The sequence below is a fragment of the Perca flavescens genome, chromosome 8 (assembly GCF_004354835.1).
Source record: "Perca flavescens isolate YP-PL-M2 chromosome 8, PFLA_1.0, whole genome shotgun sequence".
NCBI classification, from domain to species: Eukaryota; Metazoa; Chordata; class Actinopteri; order Perciformes; family Percidae; genus Perca; species Perca flavescens.
In genome coordinates, this window is record NC_041338.1 from 2452492 (window position 1) to 2473892 (window position 21401).

The window sequence follows — 21401 nt, forward strand, 5'->3', positions numbered from 1 at the left end:
TTTCAATCCAACCAGACACGTTTCCCTTTAAACCTCGCTGATGGATTTTAATCACTTTGAACAAAAACTCATCTTTATTTTACTTTTAAATCCTTTCGTATCCCCATTTGTAATTTTGCGCACCCGGCTCCATATTCTCCATCCCATTGCTACAGCTAGTGTACCATACAAGACTTCATATTTCTCAGTTTTCGACACTTCGCCAATGAAGTTAACGTTACCACTGCCTAACGTCATCCCAATATTTGAATCTTACCTTTTCTCCTGTGAAATTTGAGGACTTCAGAGGTGCCCTCTCCTCTTCCTGCCCACTGCTCAGCAGCCACCGGTGGTTTTGCAGCATGAAGGGTCTGCTCTACTGTGAAGTCAGCCTACGGTGGCCGAAAAGGGCATACGCATTGAAAAATACTGTGGCCCAGGGCTGGTGGAGGGCCAACAACTTTTTTTTGAAAAGGACCACATTTGTCCTTTCCAGAGAACAAGAATAATTTAGTCTAACTTTGATTCATTCATTTCTACAAGTAGTTCACGAATATAATAATATCTTTTGGACTTATCAAACCTATTTTGACTGTGTAGTTTTTGAGTCATCCAATTTCAAAGTTCTTTTCTAAATAAAGACAACAAACATCAGCAGAATACTGCAATAAATACTGTAACATAATAAAATACGATGAAAATTACAAAAAATGTACTTACAAACTTGTTGCTGTCACATCTTCATTTAGACAAGTTTTATGAGATGTATTTTATTGCTATTTGTTATCTGTTTTTTTTTCTAACTGAGTATTGTTTGGTTTTTAAATTTTTGTATTTGTGCTTTCTGTGGGACTACAGATGCAAATTAGCCTAAGGCTAACTCTGGTGCAATGCATTAAATGATTACATTTATGTTTAAACTGCACACTGTCCCTTACAAATAAAATTGAAATTAAGACTGTCTCCACGATTTCGTAACTCCCTGTACCTCATCTTGCCAAAGGCCACAAGCCAGTCCCCCTCAGCTTCAGTGCCCCTCCTTCTCTTGTCTGTAAAAGAGATGGGCATATTCCAGTAGGCAGGCTTTGTTGCACATGAGGGGGGTCCCGCCTCATGCTGTGCCTCATGGTCAGCCACTAAACTGGCAGGAAATTGTCCATAACTCAGGTTCTGCCACAGCAATCCTGTCTAACATAAATGGAGACATCTGACACCACGACCTTAAAATCTGATAAAGTGGGGTGAAATCACAGGACTTATTGAAATGCTGCATCTATTGTACTGATGAAACAGGTGTGTGCTTGATTTCACCACTTTTTCTATAGAGCATTTTACCATCTGAATGGGTTTTGCTCAGAGTTGTGAAGCTAAAAACCCGCTACAGACTGCCTGCGTCTTTGAGTTTGGTGGTTCAAAAGGCTGGCTCAGGTTGTAGAGCAGTAGCCTAATAATCGGAAGGTTGCTGGTTCGATCGGCCCTGCGGTCCCATGTTGAAGTGTCCTTGGGGCCCCCGAATTTCTCCCATGCTGCGCCATCGGTGTGTGAATGTGTGTGAATGGTGCCTGTAGTATGTAAAAGCACTTTGAGTAGTAGTTAAGACTACTTAAAAACTACAGAATCTACTAGAACTACAGCCTTCTGTTGGCTGAGAAAGGGTTTGAACCTGCGAATCGCCGCTTGCGGCTATATTTTTGTATTTGTTTTCTGGTTTACACTACAATAACAAGAAAACAGGATATACTTTCTCTATTCATTAACTGTATACAGTACAGGCCAAAAGTTTGGACACACCTACTCATTCAATGATTTTCCTTTATATTCATGACTATTTACATTGTAGATTCTCACTGAAGGCATCAAAACTATGAATGAACACATATGGAATTATGTACTTAACTGTGTGAAATAACTGAAAACATGTCTTATATTTTAGATTCCTCAAAGTAGCCACCCTTTGCTCTGATTACTGCTTTGCACACTCTGGGCATTCTCTTGATGAGCTTCAAGAGGTAGTCACCTGAAATGGTTTTCCAACAGTCTTGAAGGAGTTCCCAGAGATGTTAGCACTTGTTGGCCCTTTTGCCTTCACTCTGCGGTCCAGCTCACCCCAAACCATCTCGATTGGGTTCAGGTCCGGTGACTGTGGAGGCCAGGTCATCTGGCCCAGCACTCCATCACTCTCCTTCTTGGTCAAATAGCTCTTACACAGCCTGGAGGTGTGTTTGGGGTCATTGTCCTGTTGAAAAATAAATGATGGTCCAACTAAACGCAAACCGAATGGGATGGCATGTCGCTGCAGGATGCTGTGGTAGCCATGCTGGTTCAGTATGTCTTCAATTTTGAATAAATCCCCAACAGTGTCACCAGCAAAGCCCCCCCACACCATCACACCTCCTCCTCCATGCTTCACGGTGGGAACCAGGCATGTAGAATCCATCCGTTCACTTTTTCTGCGTCGCACAAAGACACGGCGGTTGGAACCAAAGATCTCAAATTTGGACTCATCAGACCAAAGCACAGATTTCCACTGGTCTAATGTCCATTCCGTGTGTTTCTTGGCTCAAACAAATCTCTTCTGCTTGTTGCCTCTCCTTAGCAGTGGTTTCCTAGCAGCTACTTGACCATAAAGGCCTGATTCGCGCAGTCTCCTTTTAACAGTTGTTCTAGAGATGTGTCTGCTGCTAGAACTCTGTGTGGCATTCATCAGGGGTCTCATTTATAAAACTGTGCGTAGGATCTTTACTATAAGTGTACGTACGCCCAAAAGCCTAAAATGGCGTATGCTGAAAAAAAGTCAGATTTATAAAACCGTGCGTAAGCACACCTGTAAGCAATGTTCCCTTTATAAATCACAGATTGACTACAAGTGTGCGTACGTGGATCAGCCTCTTATCCCGCCCTGTACACGCCCATTTCTAACCATAAATAGTCAATGTAAAGCACCTTGTGAATGCTGATGAGTATGTTAATGACCCTGGCAGTTCTTTCGTTACACCGAATCATGCCGAATCATGACGACTGGCGGGGAAAAAATAAAAATAAATAAACCTCTCAGACGCTCGGGAATTGCTGCCAATTGAATTATAATTTCGGCCGGAATCATAGACTACCTTTATTAATAAAATCTTCCAAAACGGCAGACATTACGGTACTCGGGGACAGCTTCGATATACCAGACGTATATAATAAGATTTAACAGAACTATATATTATATCCAAACAAGCCTTAGTGATGAAGTTGAAGATTATATACAATATTTATTTAAAAAAACACTTAGCTGTCTGACATTTCCCTCTGGAAACAGCCGGTTTCCCCCAGAGTGGCGAGGACCTGTATTTGGACCGGGATGGCAGCTTTAGGGATTCTAAATCGGCAAATTAGCCATCGTCATGGTCCCTGAAGTCTCTTTCTCTCCTGATTCTTCCATTGGGGTTAGTCGTCCTGCAGGGCCAGCAGTGCCATCATGCAGCATTACGCACGGGGTCACCGCAGTATTTATATGTTTACAGCAATTTGTGATTGTTAACACCTTGCCAACACAGCAATACAATCTGAAGACGAAATAAAGTGTAATAGGCAAACACACTTTTCTTCATGAAGGTTTTGTTAACAGTTTTAAAGTTTGGACTGATAACAAGGACATTAAGGGTAACGATTGCGCGAGAGCTTAACGGCTGTATTTTCAGACTTTGACATTTGATGATATATCCATAGTTTTAAAGATATATATTTAGTTATTAACACTGTGTTCTGCCGTTATCTAATGGTAGGTATTTGATGATATCCTGTATTCCATGTAGTCGGGCCATCACCTCCTCCTGCACTCCGTAGCGGACAATGTGACGGCTTGACAGCACCGATTAAATATTAAGTTTGTGGAACAGTTATCACTGAGTACAAGTGCAAATAACACTGCTGGATTTAATCTTCATGGTAACGTGGATGATATGGAGAGAAGAATGTTCGAGGCATCAATATTTTTTATTTTTTCTACTCTTATAGTTATTCCCATTTACTTTTTGCAGTCTGACTTCAGTTCACCACCTCACCATCTGCGTCGCCAATTCCTATTTTGTCTCCATAATGTGCGTACGCACGGTTCAGAGTTTGCGTGGAGGACCGCACATTCTCCCGTCAAGTTTGTTTTTTATAAATCACAACCTTTGCGTGGGAAGCGCGTACGCACGTTTTCAGCCCCGTTTTGTGCGTACGCCACGTTTATAAATGAGACCCCTGGTCTCTAATCTGAGCTGCTGTTAACTTGTGATTTCTGAGGCTGGTGACTCAGATGAACTTATCCTCAGCAGCAGAGGTGACTCTTGGTCTTCCTTTCCTGGGGCGGTCCTCATGTGAGCCAGTTTCGTTGTAGTGCTAGATGGTTTTTGTGACTGCACTTGGGGACACATTCAAAGTTTTCGCAATTTTCCGGACTGACTGACCTTCATTTGTTAAAGTAATGATGGCCACTCGTTTCTCTTTACTTAGCTGATTGGTTCTTGCCATAATATGAATTCTAACAGTTGTCCAATAGGGCTGTCGGCTGTGTATCAACTTGACTTCTGCACAACACAACTGATGGTCCCAACAATATTAATAAGGGAAAAAATTCCACTAAATAACCCTGACAAGGCACACCTGTGAAGTGAAAACCATTTCAGGTGACTACCTCATGAAGTCTCATTGAGAGAACACCAAGGGTTTGCAACGCTATCAAAAAAGCAAAGGGTGGCTACTTTGAGGAATCTAAAATATAAGACATGTTTTCAGTTATTTCAAACTTTTTTGTTAAGTATATAATTCCATATGTGTTCATTCATAGTTTTGATGCCTTCAGTGAGAATCTACAATGTAAATATTCATGAAAATAAAGAAAACGCATTGAATGAGAAGGTGTGTCCAAACTTTTGGCTTGTACTGTATATTAACAACAAATGGAGGTTCCCACTAAAAGCTAGTAAAAAAAACAATAATCTACCAAATAATAATACATTCGATTTAAAACAAAGTGTAACACAAAATACCTCCAAGCAACACAAAGCATGTCACAAAGTGTACCATATAATATCCAAATCATCACCAACTTGCACAAATTAGTCTTTTGTAATTGTAAATATGTCTTTAATTCTCACTGAGATTTGTTTATTTTATTTATCCATATTTCAGTTTTTCATTGATGTTATAATGTATTTTTGTGACTATCAACCTAGGCAAGGATCTTTCCAGCTGGATCTTTCTCACACAGCCAGCGGCGCTTGGCTCCACAGGGGGCGTCATTCCAGCTGGCCAGCACTGGGTTCTTGTGATACATCTCCACACAGTCTTCCACGTTGTTGGGACCACCACCATCCGGCTGGCCAGACTGCCAAAATCTAAATGACAGTGTAGTGAGGGTTTGAATATTCAAGGAGTGACAGTATGACTCTTCAGGAGTCTTTGTCACCAATAAATCAGGTTGTTTAGAGGAATGATAACAAATATAGACATTTATTTGTCCTGATATGTCTGGACTAACCTAGTGTCCATGTGTCTATGTCACCTGAAAGTGCTCATATTATGCTTTTGGGCTTTTTCCCTTTCCTTTATTGTGTTATATATCTTTTTGTGCAGGTTATAGGTTTACAAAGTGAAAAAGTCCCCCCCCCCCAAAGGGACTTACCATCTCCAACAGAAAACACTGTTCACAAACTGCTCCAAACAGCTCTATTGTAGTCCAGCCTTTACTTCAGAGACAAACGTGGTCACTTTGGAACACACGTTATAATGCTCGCCTAGCTGCTAGCATGGCACGCCCTCATACTCTGCTTCTGACTGGCTAGTAGTCCTTAGCTTGGTACTCTCAGGGCACGCCCTCATACTCTGCTTCTGACTGGCTAGTAGTCCTTAGCTTGGTACTCTCAGGGCACGCCCTCATACTCTGCTTCTGACTGGCTAGTAGTCCTTACCTAGCTACTGCACATGTGCGACACCCAACAAAGATGGAACAGAAGTGTAGCTAAAACAGAGAGCTCATGTGCAGTACAACAACTATATTGTGTTTTTTCACGTAAACCTATTCTGATATAACCTGTAAATACAATTATGAACCTGAAAAATGAGCATAATATGAGCACTTTAAGACCTAAAGCCCCATTTTCCTCCTCCCAAGTGTGTAGCAAAACAAGGAAATAAAGTGAAACCCAACACACATTCACTGTTAGGTCTGTTGGTCTGTTTCAGATCCTTTCCAAAATGTTTGACCTGTCACTATCTCTATAGCCATAGACAGCATTTATTACGTTGATATTGAAGTCTTGAATCAACCTGTCTAGCAGAAAAATACAGTTATTCTAAAATCCTTACGGTTTGGTCAGCGCAGACCCATCCACCCATTTCCACCCAGTGGTTTCAGTTGTGTCATACAGACCGATCCAGAACAAGAGATAAGCATCCCCATCCAGACGGTACAAGGCCCTCTGTGTATTATACAGAAAATGTAACGATACGACTTCAACATCAAGAATGCAAACATCCAAACAATCAGACAGAGATTTCCTGTACCTGTTCCTGTTCACTGCTGATCACCACCAAGTCAGCACCTTTACTCTTACAGTATTTCCTGCTGTCCTCCCAAGTCTTCTGCTCAGTGGAGAGGAAGTAACATCTGGAGTTGATCTCCCACCACCCTGCTGGACACTGCGCACAGTACACACGTCCACTCAGCTCTGGAGGATGCAAAGTCACACATCACAAATGAGACTCGGAGGCATCAAGCAGGAGCTAGAAGTACAACTTTGATGATGAATTTATTTAAAGTGCTCATATTATGCTTTTTGGCTTTCCCCCTTTCCTTTATTGTGTTATATATCTTGTGCACATTGTAGGTTTACAAAGTAAAAAAGCCCAAAGTCCACCCCAAAGAGACTTACCATCTCCAACAGAAAACACTGTTCACAAACTGCTCCAAACAGCTCTATTGTAGTCCAGCCTTTACATCCACTAGCGTGGCACGCCCTCATACTCTGCTTCTGACTGGCTAGTAGTCCTTACCTAGCTACTGCACATGTGCGACTCCCAACAAAGATGGAATAGAAGTGAGATGCCTCACTCTGTAGCTAAAACAGAGAGCTCAACACACAGGGTGAAAAGAGGAGACAACAAAAAGATGGTGTTTTTTGAAAATTAAACCACATAAATCTATTCTGATATAACCTCTAAATACAATTATGAACCTGAGCACTATAAAGACAAATTGATTGTGTATCTCTGACCATAACACCTGTAAATACCTACATTACAGCTATAAAATTATATAATCATGTTTAGGTAGTAGTAGGTAGCAGGAGACATCACAGGGACCAAACTGACAAAAATAGATGAAGAATGAGAAAGGAAGAAATGAAGACAAAGTAAAGTTAAGGTGAGAAGACTTGGCCTGATCCGTCCTCACCTGTCTCCAGATTAGTCCTCAGCCTGTCCCTCTCCTCCTCTATGGAGCTAAATCAGGGCCAAATGTTTTGTTCATTTGAAAAAAATATATATAGTTGAAAAAATAAAGCTTGAAATTGAAAATTTAAGTTTTGGTCAAAACTTGGAAAAAATAAAACCATGTATTCAAACTTAAAATAAGTGTACCAATTTTTCTTTCAGTTTGAATGAAATATAGATTAAATTCTGGAATTATTTTGAATAAATTATAAATTTTCATTTTTCACTTTAATATTTGTTTTCAGTTCCACATTTCATGTTTTCAGATTCAAAACTTATTTTTTTTACGCCTTCAAATCTTTTTTTTTCGGTTTCAAATCTTTTTTTTTCGTTTTCAGATCGGTTTTTCACTTTCAGATAATTTTTTCGGTTTCAGACTTTTGGCCCTGATTTTGCGTGGGGGCGTGGCTTCAACTCAGAGGGGCGTGGTATTATGGTGACAGCCTAACAACGAAGGCAGAAGACTCCTCTGTCATGTTGACTTCAGGAAATGGTGTTACTGTGAGAACTATGACTGAATGCTTTCTATCCACTATATACATGTGATGTTTACTTAATAAACTGATGCAAGTGACAAAGTTCCATTTAAAAAATTGTATTGGACAACACATGGTACCAATTACACTATAAGAGCAATAAACTGATTGTGCAGTTCGGCAGGAACAATGACTTCTCCCACTTCCATGTATGACATTGAATGTAGCACCACAGTATTCACTCGGCAGTCAGCATAGCGTCCGCTCCGCCAAGGCAACCTGCTGGCGCAGCCCACAGGTAAGACATGTGAAAGATATTAGCCTTTTTGAATAGATACTTTGGGACATTATCCCGCAGTGGCATTTTTTTTTGTCATTAACACATAAAGGGAAAATAGGTGGACAGCTGGAAATAAAGCATCGCTAGCACAAAAGTTAGCATTAACTAACGTTAGCTTCACACTAGCTGGTGTTTTTACACCAATTTTAGTGTCCAGCTCAAGTTTTTTGACTTTAACGTGTAGTGGTCTTTGTTAACCTCTGTTTGTCAGAATGACCATAACTCGACAGTGGCTGCCTGCAGCCGTACAGCCTTATAAATGTAAAACATTATAGATAACTAACATTGCTAGTGTTACCTTTTCATGGTTAGTTTAAACAACATAACTTGTCCTGGTCCGCTTTGTTAATCAATCAGTCAAAGCTTTTATTACGGACACACACGGTCCAGAAAACAGACAGTAAGACATACAAATACAAAAAGACAAGTTAGTGTATTCTGATACTTAAGTTAGGCTGTGGTAGAAGCCTTCAAAGTTTGCCCACTTGGCATATTTTGTAAGGCATAACTGTCATGCTGTTACATGTAACGTTATAGTGTAAAACGTAATTTATCAGGTCAGAGCATTAATGTAAAGTCATATTTGTCTACTCTATAAAAGGAGACCTTCTTCACTGCAGCCAGTGTCAAGTTATGGTCATTCTGACAAACCGAGGTTAACAAAGACCAATACACGTTAAAGTAAAAAAACTTGAGCTGGACACTGAAATTAGTGTAAAAACACCAGCTAGTGTGAAGCTAACGTTAGTTAATGCTAACTTTAGTGCTAGCGATGCTTGATTGCCAGCTTTGTCCAGCTGTCCACCTATTTTCCTTTTATGTGTTAATCACAAAAAAAAATGCCACTGAGGGGATAACGTCGCAAAGTATCTATTCAAAAATGCTAATATCTTTCACATGTCCTACCTGTGGGCTGGTGCCAGTGAATACTGTGGTGCTATAAGTCATACATGGAAGTGGGAGAAGTCATTGTTCCTGCTGAACTGCACAATCTGGCACAGTTTATTGCTCTTATAATGTAATTGGTACCATTTGTTGTCCAAAACATTTTTTGAAATGGAACTTTGTCACTGGCATCAGTTTAAGTAAACATCACATGTATATAGTGGATAGAAAGCATTCAGTCATAGTTCTCACAGTAACACCATTTCCTGAAGTCAACATGAAAGAGGAGTCTTCTGCCTTCTTTGATAGGCTGTCACTCATAATGCCACGCCCCTCTGAGTTGAACCCACGCCCCCCACGCCAAATCAGGGCCAAAAGTCTCAAAAAAAAAAAATATCTGAAAGTGAAAAACAGATCTGAAACCGAAAAAAAAAAGATTTGAAGCCATAAAAAAAATTACTTTTGAATCTGAAAACATTAAATGTGGAACTGAAAACAAATATAAAAGTGAAAAATGAAAATTTATAATTTATTCAAAATAATTCCAGAATTGAATCTATATTTTATTCAAACTGAAAGAAAAATTGGTACACTTATTTTTAGTTCAAATACATGGTTTTATTTTTTCCAAGTTTTGACCAAAACTTAAATTTTCAATTTCAAGCTTTATTTTTTCAACTATATATATTTTTTTCGAATGAACAAAACATTTGGCCCCGATTTAGCTCCATACTCCTCCAGGTCCTTAATCATGTTGGTGAGCTCAGTGTTTCTGTTTTCCAGCAGGTTTTTGTATTGGGTCAAAGCGTTGAGTTGATCCTGTAATCCGTTGCACTGACCAGGCGGCTCTCCACTGGCTCTACAAGCTGGTGAAGACATGTCAGAGATAAACAAATCAGGAGGAGAAAAGGTACAGTATATCCTTAAAAGAATGGTACAAAATTGATTGTGGTTGATTTAAGAAGAAAAACCGACACAAAAGAGGAGTAAAGATCATTTCACAAATAGCACTGCTTTACAATAAGTGTTATTTTAAGGAGTGATTTATTGACAGCATGTTCAGTCTTACCAGTGAGAAGCAGCAGCAGCAGAGGAGCTGTCAGATTCATGGCCACTGTTGGAAAAAACTAAAAATTATGGTGCAGCCTGTCCTTATATGACAGGAGGTGAGAGTAAACTAGAGATAAGAGGGGGGGAGGGGGATAAGGGGGTGGGAGCTTTAAATCAGGGGTTCACACCTATAAATACAAGTGTCACAATTTCCAAATAAAACATATAATCAGTCTTTAGCAATCAGTCAGTCCTGTAATTTTATGCCTTTTATAAAGGCAATGCTCCACCCAGTGCTCAAACATAAAACTGCATATTAATTGGTATAACCAACATGATAGCCTATATTAACAAAAGTGGTGTAATAGCTCCAACAATTATTATGTTATTAAATCTTGTTCAAGTTGGGGCTTGGGTAAGAGTTTGATGATGTAATAGTTGATCAGCTTTCCCAGTTTGAGGCCAAATCTTATAACAAAGGCTATGCTATTTACATTCCTCAAACCTGTATATTTGGGTTTAAAATGAAGTATAAAAAAACTGGTTTACCTTATAGTTTTAGATATTATTTTGTTAACAATACACATTTCTATAATTACCCAACGAGACAGGCTGAGAATCTTCATCTTCCTTTGTACAAAACATCCCGCGGTCACTTCTCTATTAAATTTCATGGTTATTTTGTGGAATGAAACATGCGCATTTAATGGATTCCTCTGTTTAATTTTCTATGTATAAAAATTGACTTAGAAATGCCCTGCTGTCTATACTGTGTGATTTTTGGGGAAAAAGATAACTCTTTGAAAACCATTCACACACATACAGACACTGGTGGTCAAGGCTGCCGTACAAGGTGCCACCTGCTCATCTGATAAACATTCACACACATTCACACACTGATGGTGCAGCATCGGGAGCAGTTCAGGGTTCAGTGTCTTGCCCAAGGACACTTCAACATGTAGACTGCAGGGACCCTCCAATTGGGAAGTGATTGCTCTACCACCTGAGCCACAGCCGCTATCCGAATAAATAATATTTTAAAGGTACAATAAGTGATGTTATTCAGTACACTTTTTTGTCAAATTGAGTGAATATCTCCTCAAAGTCATCTAGCTCTCAAACAAACAAAACAGCCTTTTAAATGGAAAAAAAACAGAAAGGTTTGCAATCATAAGATGGATCAGGGAGGGCCCCATCGTCTATTGTGAAATGGATGGACACAAGGGAGTTTAACGTATGCTCCACAATACATGCTGCCCACTCTGATGTCTCTGTGCAGAAGGGTAAAACAATGAGCGCAGCATCGCTTACTGCACCTTTAATAGAACATATAGTTGATAAATGTGGCTGAAGCTTTCAGGTATATATGATCAGATATGTACAGGAAATACATGACAAGGACTCATTTATTCTCCCCTCACCAGTTAGACAGTAGATATATTTCAAATGGATCTTTTCACTTTCTTGTTTTAATTTTTCTAGAATATTCCCTAATCTATTTGGTCTTTTCTTTCTGTTTACTCTGCCCTAACTCAGGTTTGCTTTTCCTCCTTTAAATTCAAGTTCTTTTTAATATAACTTCCCAACCCACAGCTGTGTAAATAACAAGCACTTGCCAGAGTTCTCACAACTTTCCACTGCACGTTACTTAAGTCGTGTCAACAGTTTATGATACAACATGTGGAAATAGTCAATGTCTGAGTAAAAATAAGTAGCAGAACGACATGAATATTCATAACTTGAAGGTTCAACTTACAAATGAACTGTTTTCTGACATCATTTTCCAGTATGTGTGTGACAAGTATCCACGTCCGGAAATGTGTCCAGTTTTGGATTAGGAGTCCAGTTAATGTCCCCCGCCATAAAAATGAAACCATGTAATGCTGACAGTTGGAAACACATTATCATATACATTTCTATCATTATCATATCTACTTACTAAATGTTCTTTATGTTATGAACCTCAGATGATCTTGTATGGTTTTATGTATCTGAAGTTGAACAGATTTGTGCAGTTATCAACCTCTCTTGACTGAGAGGAAAAGGGGGAAGCTGCTACTTCTCTTTTTTAAAGGAATACATTCAGTTGGGAGTAAATGCCTTTTTTGAATAAAAGCTAATTTTGTCTGGCCATTACTGGCTTTGATTTCATTATCTTCCTAAGCCTCTAACATTCCACCAAATTATATGAAATTAAATTCACATAGTACTCTACTTACTCTACTTATTTTTTGTGATTAACAATTTTTATTAATTTTTAACAAAACACAAAAAATACAATTTGCAACATGAACATACCCCCCACCCCCCTCCTCATTACCACCCACCCAGACAAAGCTCAAGAAAAGACATCCAGTAACTACAATATTCAAGACCCTACAACAAAATAATAACAAAATAGTAGTTAGGAGCCCTCCAGAAAGTTCAGGTACTTTCACCATTTTCTAGTATAGACATCCAATCTCGCAAACAGTATATATAACATCTTTTCAAACTCCCCCACCCTAGTCATCTCACAAGCCCACTCCTGGATTGATGACACCCCTTCATTCCTCCACAAGCATCCTTTTAACCGTACCTTGAGATGTGTTAAAGAGGCTGCCTTCACAAAATAATGACAAAGAAAAGACAAAGACAGGACTAGACCCCCCTGTGATGTGATCAGATGCACACATAAACATTTATACATTCATTCAGCAAGCAATGAATCAAAGCATGTATTAGATATTGCAGTTTTTTTCTTCTTTTTCAGCCAAAGCAGTGACCCTCGTTGGACATTTGTTTCTAGATGTTAACAGGTGACTTTACTGCAGCGCAAATAACCAGGCTTCAGATTATCCCACACTGAGCTGGAAATGATTTTCACTTGGAAATGATGTGTCCACATGAGCATATTCAGGTTGCTTTTGTGAAAATGTAAATCTGCACTGAACTATAGAAAAACAGCAATTTATTTATTAAGTTTTCTGTCTGGTGGGTTTGGTTGCAGAGTTATGGACGGACTTTCATTACACAGATCCAGTACACTAAGCTGGAACAGTTTTCATCATTCCAGCTGTTTTCTAAATCATAATGAAATATTTGCCCACAGTTTTCACTTTCCCCACCGTTAGGCTCCTCGGAATCCCAGTAGCTGAAACAAAAAAAAGAGCTTTTATCAGAGAACACAACCCAAGAAGCACAAGATAGTGATTTAGTTTGAATGGACCAAATGGTAAAAATGTGTGAACCTTTTCTTCAGTGGAGTCCCATCCACCCATTTCCACGTCCCCTCTGTCTCTGAGTCAGTCAGGCCAATCCACAGTGCTTTCTGATATTTTCTTGTGAAATCCTTGTTTAAAAAAGAGTAACAAACTTTAAACAATATATTTGCACCCGGATAGCTCAGTTGGTAGAGTGTGTGCCCATATATAGAGGTTTACTCCTCGACGCATCGGGCCCGGGTTCGGCTCCGAACTGCGGCCCTTTGCTGCATGTCATTACCCCTCTCCCTCCCCTTTCATTTCTTCAGCTGTCCTGTCAATAAAGGCTGAAAAATGCCCAAAAAATAATCTTAAAAAACAAACAAACTTTAAATAATACAACAAGCTTTCCAGCATTCACACCTGTAAAACTGATCCTTCACCTCATTGATCTTTGCATTCATTTAACATTTTTACTCTTTATTCTAAACTATGTTTGTCTGTCTGTACGTCACACACACACACACACACACACACACACACACACACACACACACACACACACACACACACACACACACACACACATACACACATACCTGTTCTTCTTTGCTGTTGATAATCATCAGGTCTGCACCCTTTTGAAGACAGTCATCTCTACTCTCTTGCCAGGTTTTCTCCATAGAAGAACTGTAGTAGAATCTACCTCTGAAATGTTCCCATCCTCCTTGAGCTTAGTGAAAACAGAAAGAACCCAAATGACCTACAAAATGAACAAGTCTTTTTCATTGGACTTTCATTGGGACAACAAAAGGGCAATTGATTATTTTGGAGAAAAATAAAAATGATTGTAAAGTCAACAAATGTAAATGTGACAGTATTTATAAACAGTGTTGGGAGTAACGGCGTTTAAGTATAACGGCGTTACTAACGGCGTTATTTTACTACATTTTGGTTGAAGGATACGCAAGGTGCAAATGCAATGATGATTGCTGGGTGGGCGGATGCCCTGCTCACGCTGTCTCACTCTCACTGCACGCTCCGACTACCACTAAACACAAGACAGCGACAATGGCGACGAGCCAGGGACATTTAAAGGTAGCGTTCTCGAACTGGAAGTAACGGCACTACTTCTCGCTCATTGAAATTAAAGACAAGAATGTTTATGTAACATGCACGCTATGCCCAGGAAAAAAAACTTTATCCACGTCTGCCTCAAGCAACTCAAATCTTATAAAGCCCCTCACATCAACACATGCTAACGCGACACTTGTTGCTGCTGCTAACCCAAGCCCAAGTAACGCAGCTAGCAGGAGCTCCAGGAAGAAGACGGAGCCACTCTGTTTAAACAAGCAACGCTCGACTTTTGAGCTGAGCACAATGATTGCAAGGTATGTTGTTGAAAACATGCTACCCCTGTCCACTGTGGAGTCTGAGTCATTCAGAGCTATCCTAAATACCAAATGTTCTAAAATACTGTATATAGTGTTTTTATTCTTCAATCAGTTAATATAAACATATTTGAAGATGTTTTAGAACGTAAGAGCGTGATAGAACATAAAAAATAACGTCACTGTTACTTTGCTGAGTAACTAATTACTTTTACAATGTGGTAACTGAGTTACTAACTGAAGTAATTTGTAGCTGTATCTAATTACTTTTTTAAAGTAAGATGACCAACACTGGTTATAAATGTTGCATGCAGCCAGTTTTATGAATTATATGTGAGCAAAAACTGTTTACATTCACAAAGTCAATGTATAAATTCTTAAAATCTTTTGCACCATTCATTCTGTAGCTCGTAGTCTTCTTACTTTTGGACTTATGCTATAACTTACTAATGGAAGAATGAAAACGGAAGGCAAATTGTTTATACTGTTCATACTATATGGCTATTATTCAACTTTTAAATATATACTAATTAAATCAATTATCACTTTTCCACATTTCGTACAACTTCACCTTCTTCTTATACATTTTAACCAGCAATCCAGTTTAGCTTTAGCATTAGCTTTTCTAAAAAACCTTTAATTATTCCACATCTTTTTTACATTAGTGGTGTTATTCAACTTGTCAATTAAATTCATACCAATTAAAACCATTCCCACTTTTCCAACTATTCTCACTACTTCTACTACTCTGGAGCATCTCATCAACTTTCTTCTTTTATGTTACTTAATGTGACTTGGACAGAAACTACAAGACAATCATAATATTTACTGGGAGCTTTCCATGTAAAAAATATCACTTTTATTTGCCCAATATAAGACTTGCACCCTTCTGGATCCAAACTCTGATTATTGAATTATTCATAACACTTACCTAAGTTATTCAGCTTCCTCTTCAGGTCATCTCTCTCCTCAGTCAGGTTTTTGAAACCAGCCTCAACATCTGAAACTGAATTCTCTACAAATGTTAGCATAGCACAAGTTCTCTTTAGATAACACAGTATCAGAAACTGCTGTACCATTGAATGACTGCATAGTAAAGAAACTACAAGGGTTGATTATAATTAATTAATTAATTTATTTGTTTATTAAGTTATCTAAAAGATGAATTTAATCCAAACCCTAGTTAGAGTAGTTCATCATTGTACTTAAAGGGGTGATATAATGATAATATAGGGTATTTCACACTGTTCCTTAAGGTCTCCTAATAGGGTATGTAACATTGATTGGGCTGAAAATTGGCCGGTTGTTATTTTATGGGCCCTTATGCATCCCTGTTTTTCGGCCCTATTTGGTATGCTCATGAATATTTAGATGAGCTGCACGCTGATTGGTTGACATACACATACATTGGAGACGAGACAGCAGGTCTCATATTTCAGACACTGCAATGTTTCATTACTAAAAAAAAACTTCTGAGACTTTTTTATGCGAGAAATCTACTATATAAAGCTCAAATATGGGCATGGCTAATTGCAAATTTGTTAAGACATGTCTTCAGGAGGTCCACACAGTCTGACAAGACAGCGGCAGCCCCGCTGCGCTCCATACCCAGGAGAAAGTCACCGTTTCTGGGTTACTGGACAACCAGCCCAGCCAGCAATGACATGTGGGGACCAGATGGGTTAAGTACGGGTTTCATGGTTACTGTGTGGGCATGGCCTTTGGCTGGGTGAAATTAGCGGGTCCGATGTAGGTTTTGTAGTATGAGTCCCACATAGGAAGCCCATATGAGCTGATTACATGGGCCCCATAAGGGACAGGCATGGGTCAATTGGGCATGGGTTTGAACTGAGAACACATATATGGGTCCTGCATAGCATACTTATGGGCCAAGTGGGCATGGGTTTGATCTGGGAACACATGGGTCCTGCATAGCATTTTTATGGGCCAAGTGGGCATGGGTTTGATCTGGGAACATACAGTATATGGGTCTTGAATGGCATATTTATGGGCCGAGTGGGCATGGGTTTGAACTGGGAATGCATATATGGGTTCTGCATGGCATTTTTATGGGCCAAGTGGCCATGGGTTTGAACTGGGAACACATATATGGGTCCTGCATAGAATGCAGTTAGTCGTGCAGAAAATGAAAAATGTAACTTCCCAAAAATGTAAAAAACATCAAAATAGGTCAAAGTTCACACTGTGTTGAATTATGCTGATTAGTGGACTCTCAGAAAGGTTGCAGGCCTACCGTAACACTTCAAATAATAGCCCAGTCCCAGACGCCTGTGCCTTGGGGCAGAAACACATATTTAGACAAATAACTGTATCGGCTGATATTGGCTTTAAAATTCAATATCGGTAAATATTGGTATCGGTTTTTGAAATGGTTTAAAATGACTAAAGTATGTCCTTGTTTCGCGCTCAAAACGTTAACAGTCCATTTGGAAAGCACTGTTGCTAGCTGTGACTTCGAGGAGAACTTCATATCAGACATTCACAAATTGAGGTAAGTTAAAATATTATGTTGCCAGAAAAATAACACTGCAGATTGTACAGTGGTCTGTATTTTTGGTTTGTGCTGTTTAATCTGATGTAGAATCTAACCAAAAGGAAAAACAGCGGGAGAGGTTGGACAATAATTAATATATCACGATAGACTTTTATTCAATAAAGGTGATATGAGTTTTAAACACATTTCCGATATTTCGATATACATTACAGCATAGCTGTCAACCACGGCGGTGATCGACCAAGGCGATTGCCTAGGGCGTCAAATGTGTTGGGGGCGCCGTGTCGCCCTTAGGTCTACTTCCCATTAATAATAGAATTAGAACAACAAGCAAAATAAAAGGCAGGTGGGGCCCCAATGGGTCTGGAATGAATTGCCCGGTTAAGATCCCACATAACACCCTTATAGATCCCTTTTAAAGCCCATCTGGGCATCCACGGCTGGATCCTGGGTGCAAACCCACTTTAAACCCCTTTGGGCACGTGGGGCCCCAATGGGTCTGGAATGAATTGCCCTGTTAGGACTCACATAAGACTCTTACAGAGCCCATTTAAAGCCCATCTGGGTAGCCATGGTTGGATCCCGGGTGCAAGCCCACTTTAGACCCATTTGGGCAGGTGGGGCCCAAATGGGTCTGACATGAAGTGCCCAATTAAGACCCATGCAGTACCCTTACAGGTCCCACTTTTAGTTCGTCTGGGCTTCCACGGCTTGCCCCAATGTGGATCCCGGGTGCAAGCCCATAATGGGGCCCACATTTGCCGCCCATGAAGCCCTTATCTGGGCCCCACATGTCATTGCTGGCTGGGAGGGCTCGGGGCACCGCGGAGCTGGTCAGCTGGACTTCGGTGCAAAACCAGTAAGTGGGGGAGAGTGGAAGAAGTTGGTCGGGCAGTAGGCCTATGTTGTAGCGGAAATGCTGCCCTTAAACACGACTGACTCGCTCTCTTTCGTGCCATAATAAACCAGATCCTACTTCTGGCAACGGTGAGCTGCCTCACAGTAAACCGGGTGTCATTTTTATGTTGAGGCTGTAGGGGTGTTGTCGGCAGCTGCTGCATGTAACTAATAAAGTAACTTGTAATCTAACTTTGTTACTTTTAAAATCAAGTAATCTGTAAAGTAACTAAAGTACTTTTTAAATCAAGTAGGCTAATCTGTAAAGTAACTAAGTTACTTTTTCAAAGTAACTGGCAACACTGTTCGTTAGCTGCTAAGGTCCATTCAATCCTATGGGTAGCTAAAGATCGCTGCTAGCTAGCTAGCTACACTTTCGGCATAACTATAATATATAAGTTTGAATATCGTCACGCCACTTATATAACAACTACCCTAAGGTCTTATTAAAGCTAACGCTTGTGTCCGATTTCAATTTAATACATTTTAGTGAATAGGAGGGGTTTTGTTAGCTGCTAGTGTCTCTTCAATCCTATGGGTAAAGATCGCGGCTAGCTGCAGGTCCTGGAGCTCTGTCTGGGCCTCGGCATTTGGTAGTCCAGTAACCCAGAAACGGTGACTTTGCACGGTTATGGAGCGCTGCGGGCTTCCGGTCGTGACGGAGATCCAACTAGCTCACAGTTAGCCTGCTGAGCTCCTGCTGAACTGCGACACACAGTTGGACAAAATTTGCAATTAGCCATTTGACATCAACTCGATGGTTCGTTGACATTTGCCCGTTTTCAGAGGCAGTTTCAAATTCTGAGATTTGCAGAGGAAAGAGGTGTCAATGGTATTTTGAGGTTCTATATGTATGTCCTATTTACCCTCCAAATTGTTGTTTTTCAACTATGACAAGGTTAAATCGGTTTTGCATTCTATCTCTCTGACACTGTCATCATGAGAGGAGAGGTTGTCATTATTTTCAACAGAGTCAGATTAATGGTTGTTTGTTTAGTTTAACTTTGTGAAGACAAACGTCTTGTATTCTCTACGAACAAAGAGCCGAGATGGTGTCAATGACCGTGTTTACATGCCCATAATATTTCAGTTTTTGCCATTATTCAGAAAAGGACAATATTCCGACTAAGCTGTTTACATGGCTAATGGAGGTGAATATTCCATTAATGTTCCCGTTTACATTTAAATTAATTAAAAACCCAAATGTTGTTCAGGTTTAGTTTGACAGCAAAACCGTTGCGTAGACGTTTTGACAGCAGCATGTGAAGTTACATCACTGAGCGTTTGAACATGCAATATGGTGGTGCTGTTGATGCAACTTTCTTACCACATTTTAACTTACAAATACGAAGAAACCATACTCACATGTCAGGCGTAGAGAAACATTGAGAATGGCTTGTATGACGCACAGCAGCCCAAAGCTGAGGATAACCATCTGGCAGAGTCTTCTCTCTGCAAAACCAACACAGACTCACCAATAAAAATGTATAACCACTCTGGCAGCCATGTGAGGCTGCCATGTGCTGTTGATACATTAAAATAATGATACATTAATTCAACTTTCTGTAAGATTATCAAGTAAATTAACCAAACTAACCAACCTACATTAGCATGCAAATGGTTGGCTGAATGGAGAGTTACATAATTTATAGTTACAACTTGGGTCTTTTTTTTTTCCAAGCTTTGGCCGTCTTCTCTGTCAGTTACTCCCAAATTAATTGTTGACATTTGGAAATGGATTAATCAGTTTGACTAAGCAGTGCCACTCTTCAAGACTTGGCTAACAGACTTACCTCCGTATTATGGAGAAAATCCGAAATGGCATGACGGACAATCTTAAAATATTCTAAAAGATTTGGCTCAGACCATCTTGCTCAATTTGACGGAGACATTGAACACTTGTGAGATTCACAGTAGGCCACTCACCTCTTCTTTGATAAATTCTGTTTTTATTGAGAGTACCAGTGATGCAACAGTACATTTCATTGTCTTGAGTAATGCGGCCAAGATCGTTTTTTCTTCCTCTTTTCTTTTCATATTGGCATATTGTTTTACTCCTAATTTTTGTCCCTTTGTATTATACTACTTGGAAAACACTTAATAAACATATTGAACAAAAGAAAATTGAGTATTTTATTTATGATTCCAGCTGGTTAAATGTGAATATTTTCTAGTTTATTCTCTCCTCTTTGAGTTGTGGACAAAACAAGACATTTGAGGACGTCATCTTGGACTTTGGGAAACACAGATCCACATTTTAACTATTTTCAGACATTGTAGAGACCAAACAAAGAATTGATTAATTGATGAAATTATCGACAGATTAATCAACAATGAAAATAATTGTAAGTTAGCCCTAGAGTTCACGTCCTGAGCCTCATGTGTGTTCATGTAAATGATGATGCAATGAAAACACTTTGGTTAAGACTCGGCAAAGATCGTGGTTTTGATGAAATATTTAACAGTAAACATTTTTTCAGTATTGAAGGACAGGATTGTTGGGCCATGCCACTAGTGCAGCTTAAAACACTTGATAGAGAACAATAAGTAGAACTGTGTTGTTTAACAGTAGCTACACATAAACCATCAACTGATAAAGTGTGTTATTACCTGTTTGATTTGCATCCCCACTGCCTTTCTGCTTTGGTCTCGGTGACTCATTAACATAATCAGATACCTCCATTTGCTGCATCCTCTGCGTCTGCTTGATATTTGGTGAGAAGTCAGGTTCAGCGTGGTCTGAGCAGTTAACTGTGTTTCCTTTTTGGGACCCTGTCTTCGTGTGAGAGTGAGCTTAAAAACCCATTACTACACAGTTAACAGATTAAGTAAGAGGTTGGATAGAGGAAGAAACTAGTTGACTCACACTGAAATCTGTTTCGCAAAAACAATAATCCCTTTTATCATGCCATTACTTCATCTCCCTTTAATCTTTCTACATACTATATGTATTTTTATTCTACTTCATGCACCTATGAGAAAAGTGTAAAACAGATATTGAATAGAAATGAGTACAATCCTGTTTATTACTGTTTGTACTCTGTCCTGTACAGTTAGTGATACATTGTGATGGGAGAATGTGCCTGCATCTATAAGTTAGGATGTTTTACTGTGGCTGTTTTAGTTCATTTTCATAATTTTTTTATCAAAGCAGTGGGCAGCTTAATAAGTGGTCCATAATAAAATAATTAAAACATACACAGTATATATATTTTAAAATTT

The 21401-nt window shown here is 39.4% G+C and overlaps 1 protein-coding gene across 2 annotated transcripts; it reads right to left on the reverse strand.

Annotated features, from left to right (window-relative positions):
• Window positions 1-12554: 12554 nt before the first annotated feature.
• Window positions 12555-20975, reverse strand: LOC114560673 (CD209 antigen-like protein A). Of its 2 annotated transcripts, none has more exons than XM_028586207.1 (6): window positions 20790-20975; window positions 19545-19631; window positions 15699-15773; window positions 13976-14109; window positions 13425-13525; window positions 12555-13327 (listed from the first exon to the last, which is right to left on the reverse strand). In XM_028586207.1, exons 1-6 carry the CDS (start codon window positions 20869-20871, stop codon window positions 13186-13188), a joined length of 621 nt encoding a protein of 206 aa, XP_028442008.1. In that variant the 5' UTR covers window positions 20872-20975; the 3' UTR covers window positions 12555-13185. The 2 variants fall into 2 exon arrangements, with proteins under 2 accessions (XP_028442008.1, XP_028442009.1); XM_028586208.1 differs by lacking the exon at window positions 20790-20975 and adding an exon at window positions 19973-20067.
• Between the last annotated feature and the right edge of the window lie 426 nt (window positions 20976-21401).

Coding starts and splice junctions, on each gene's coding strand:
- LOC114560673 (XM_028586207.1), bottom strand. CDS start 20,871: ATGCAGCAAATGGAGGTATCTGATTATGTTAATGAGTCACCGAGACCA. Junction 19,632..20,789: donor TGGGGATGCAAATCAAACAG/GTAATAACACAC, acceptor TTGGTTTTGCAG/AGAGAAGACTCTGCCAGATG. Junction 13,328..13,424: donor GGGACTCCACTGAAGAAAAG/GTTCACACATTT, acceptor TTTTTGTTTCAG/CTACTGGGATTCCGAGGAGC.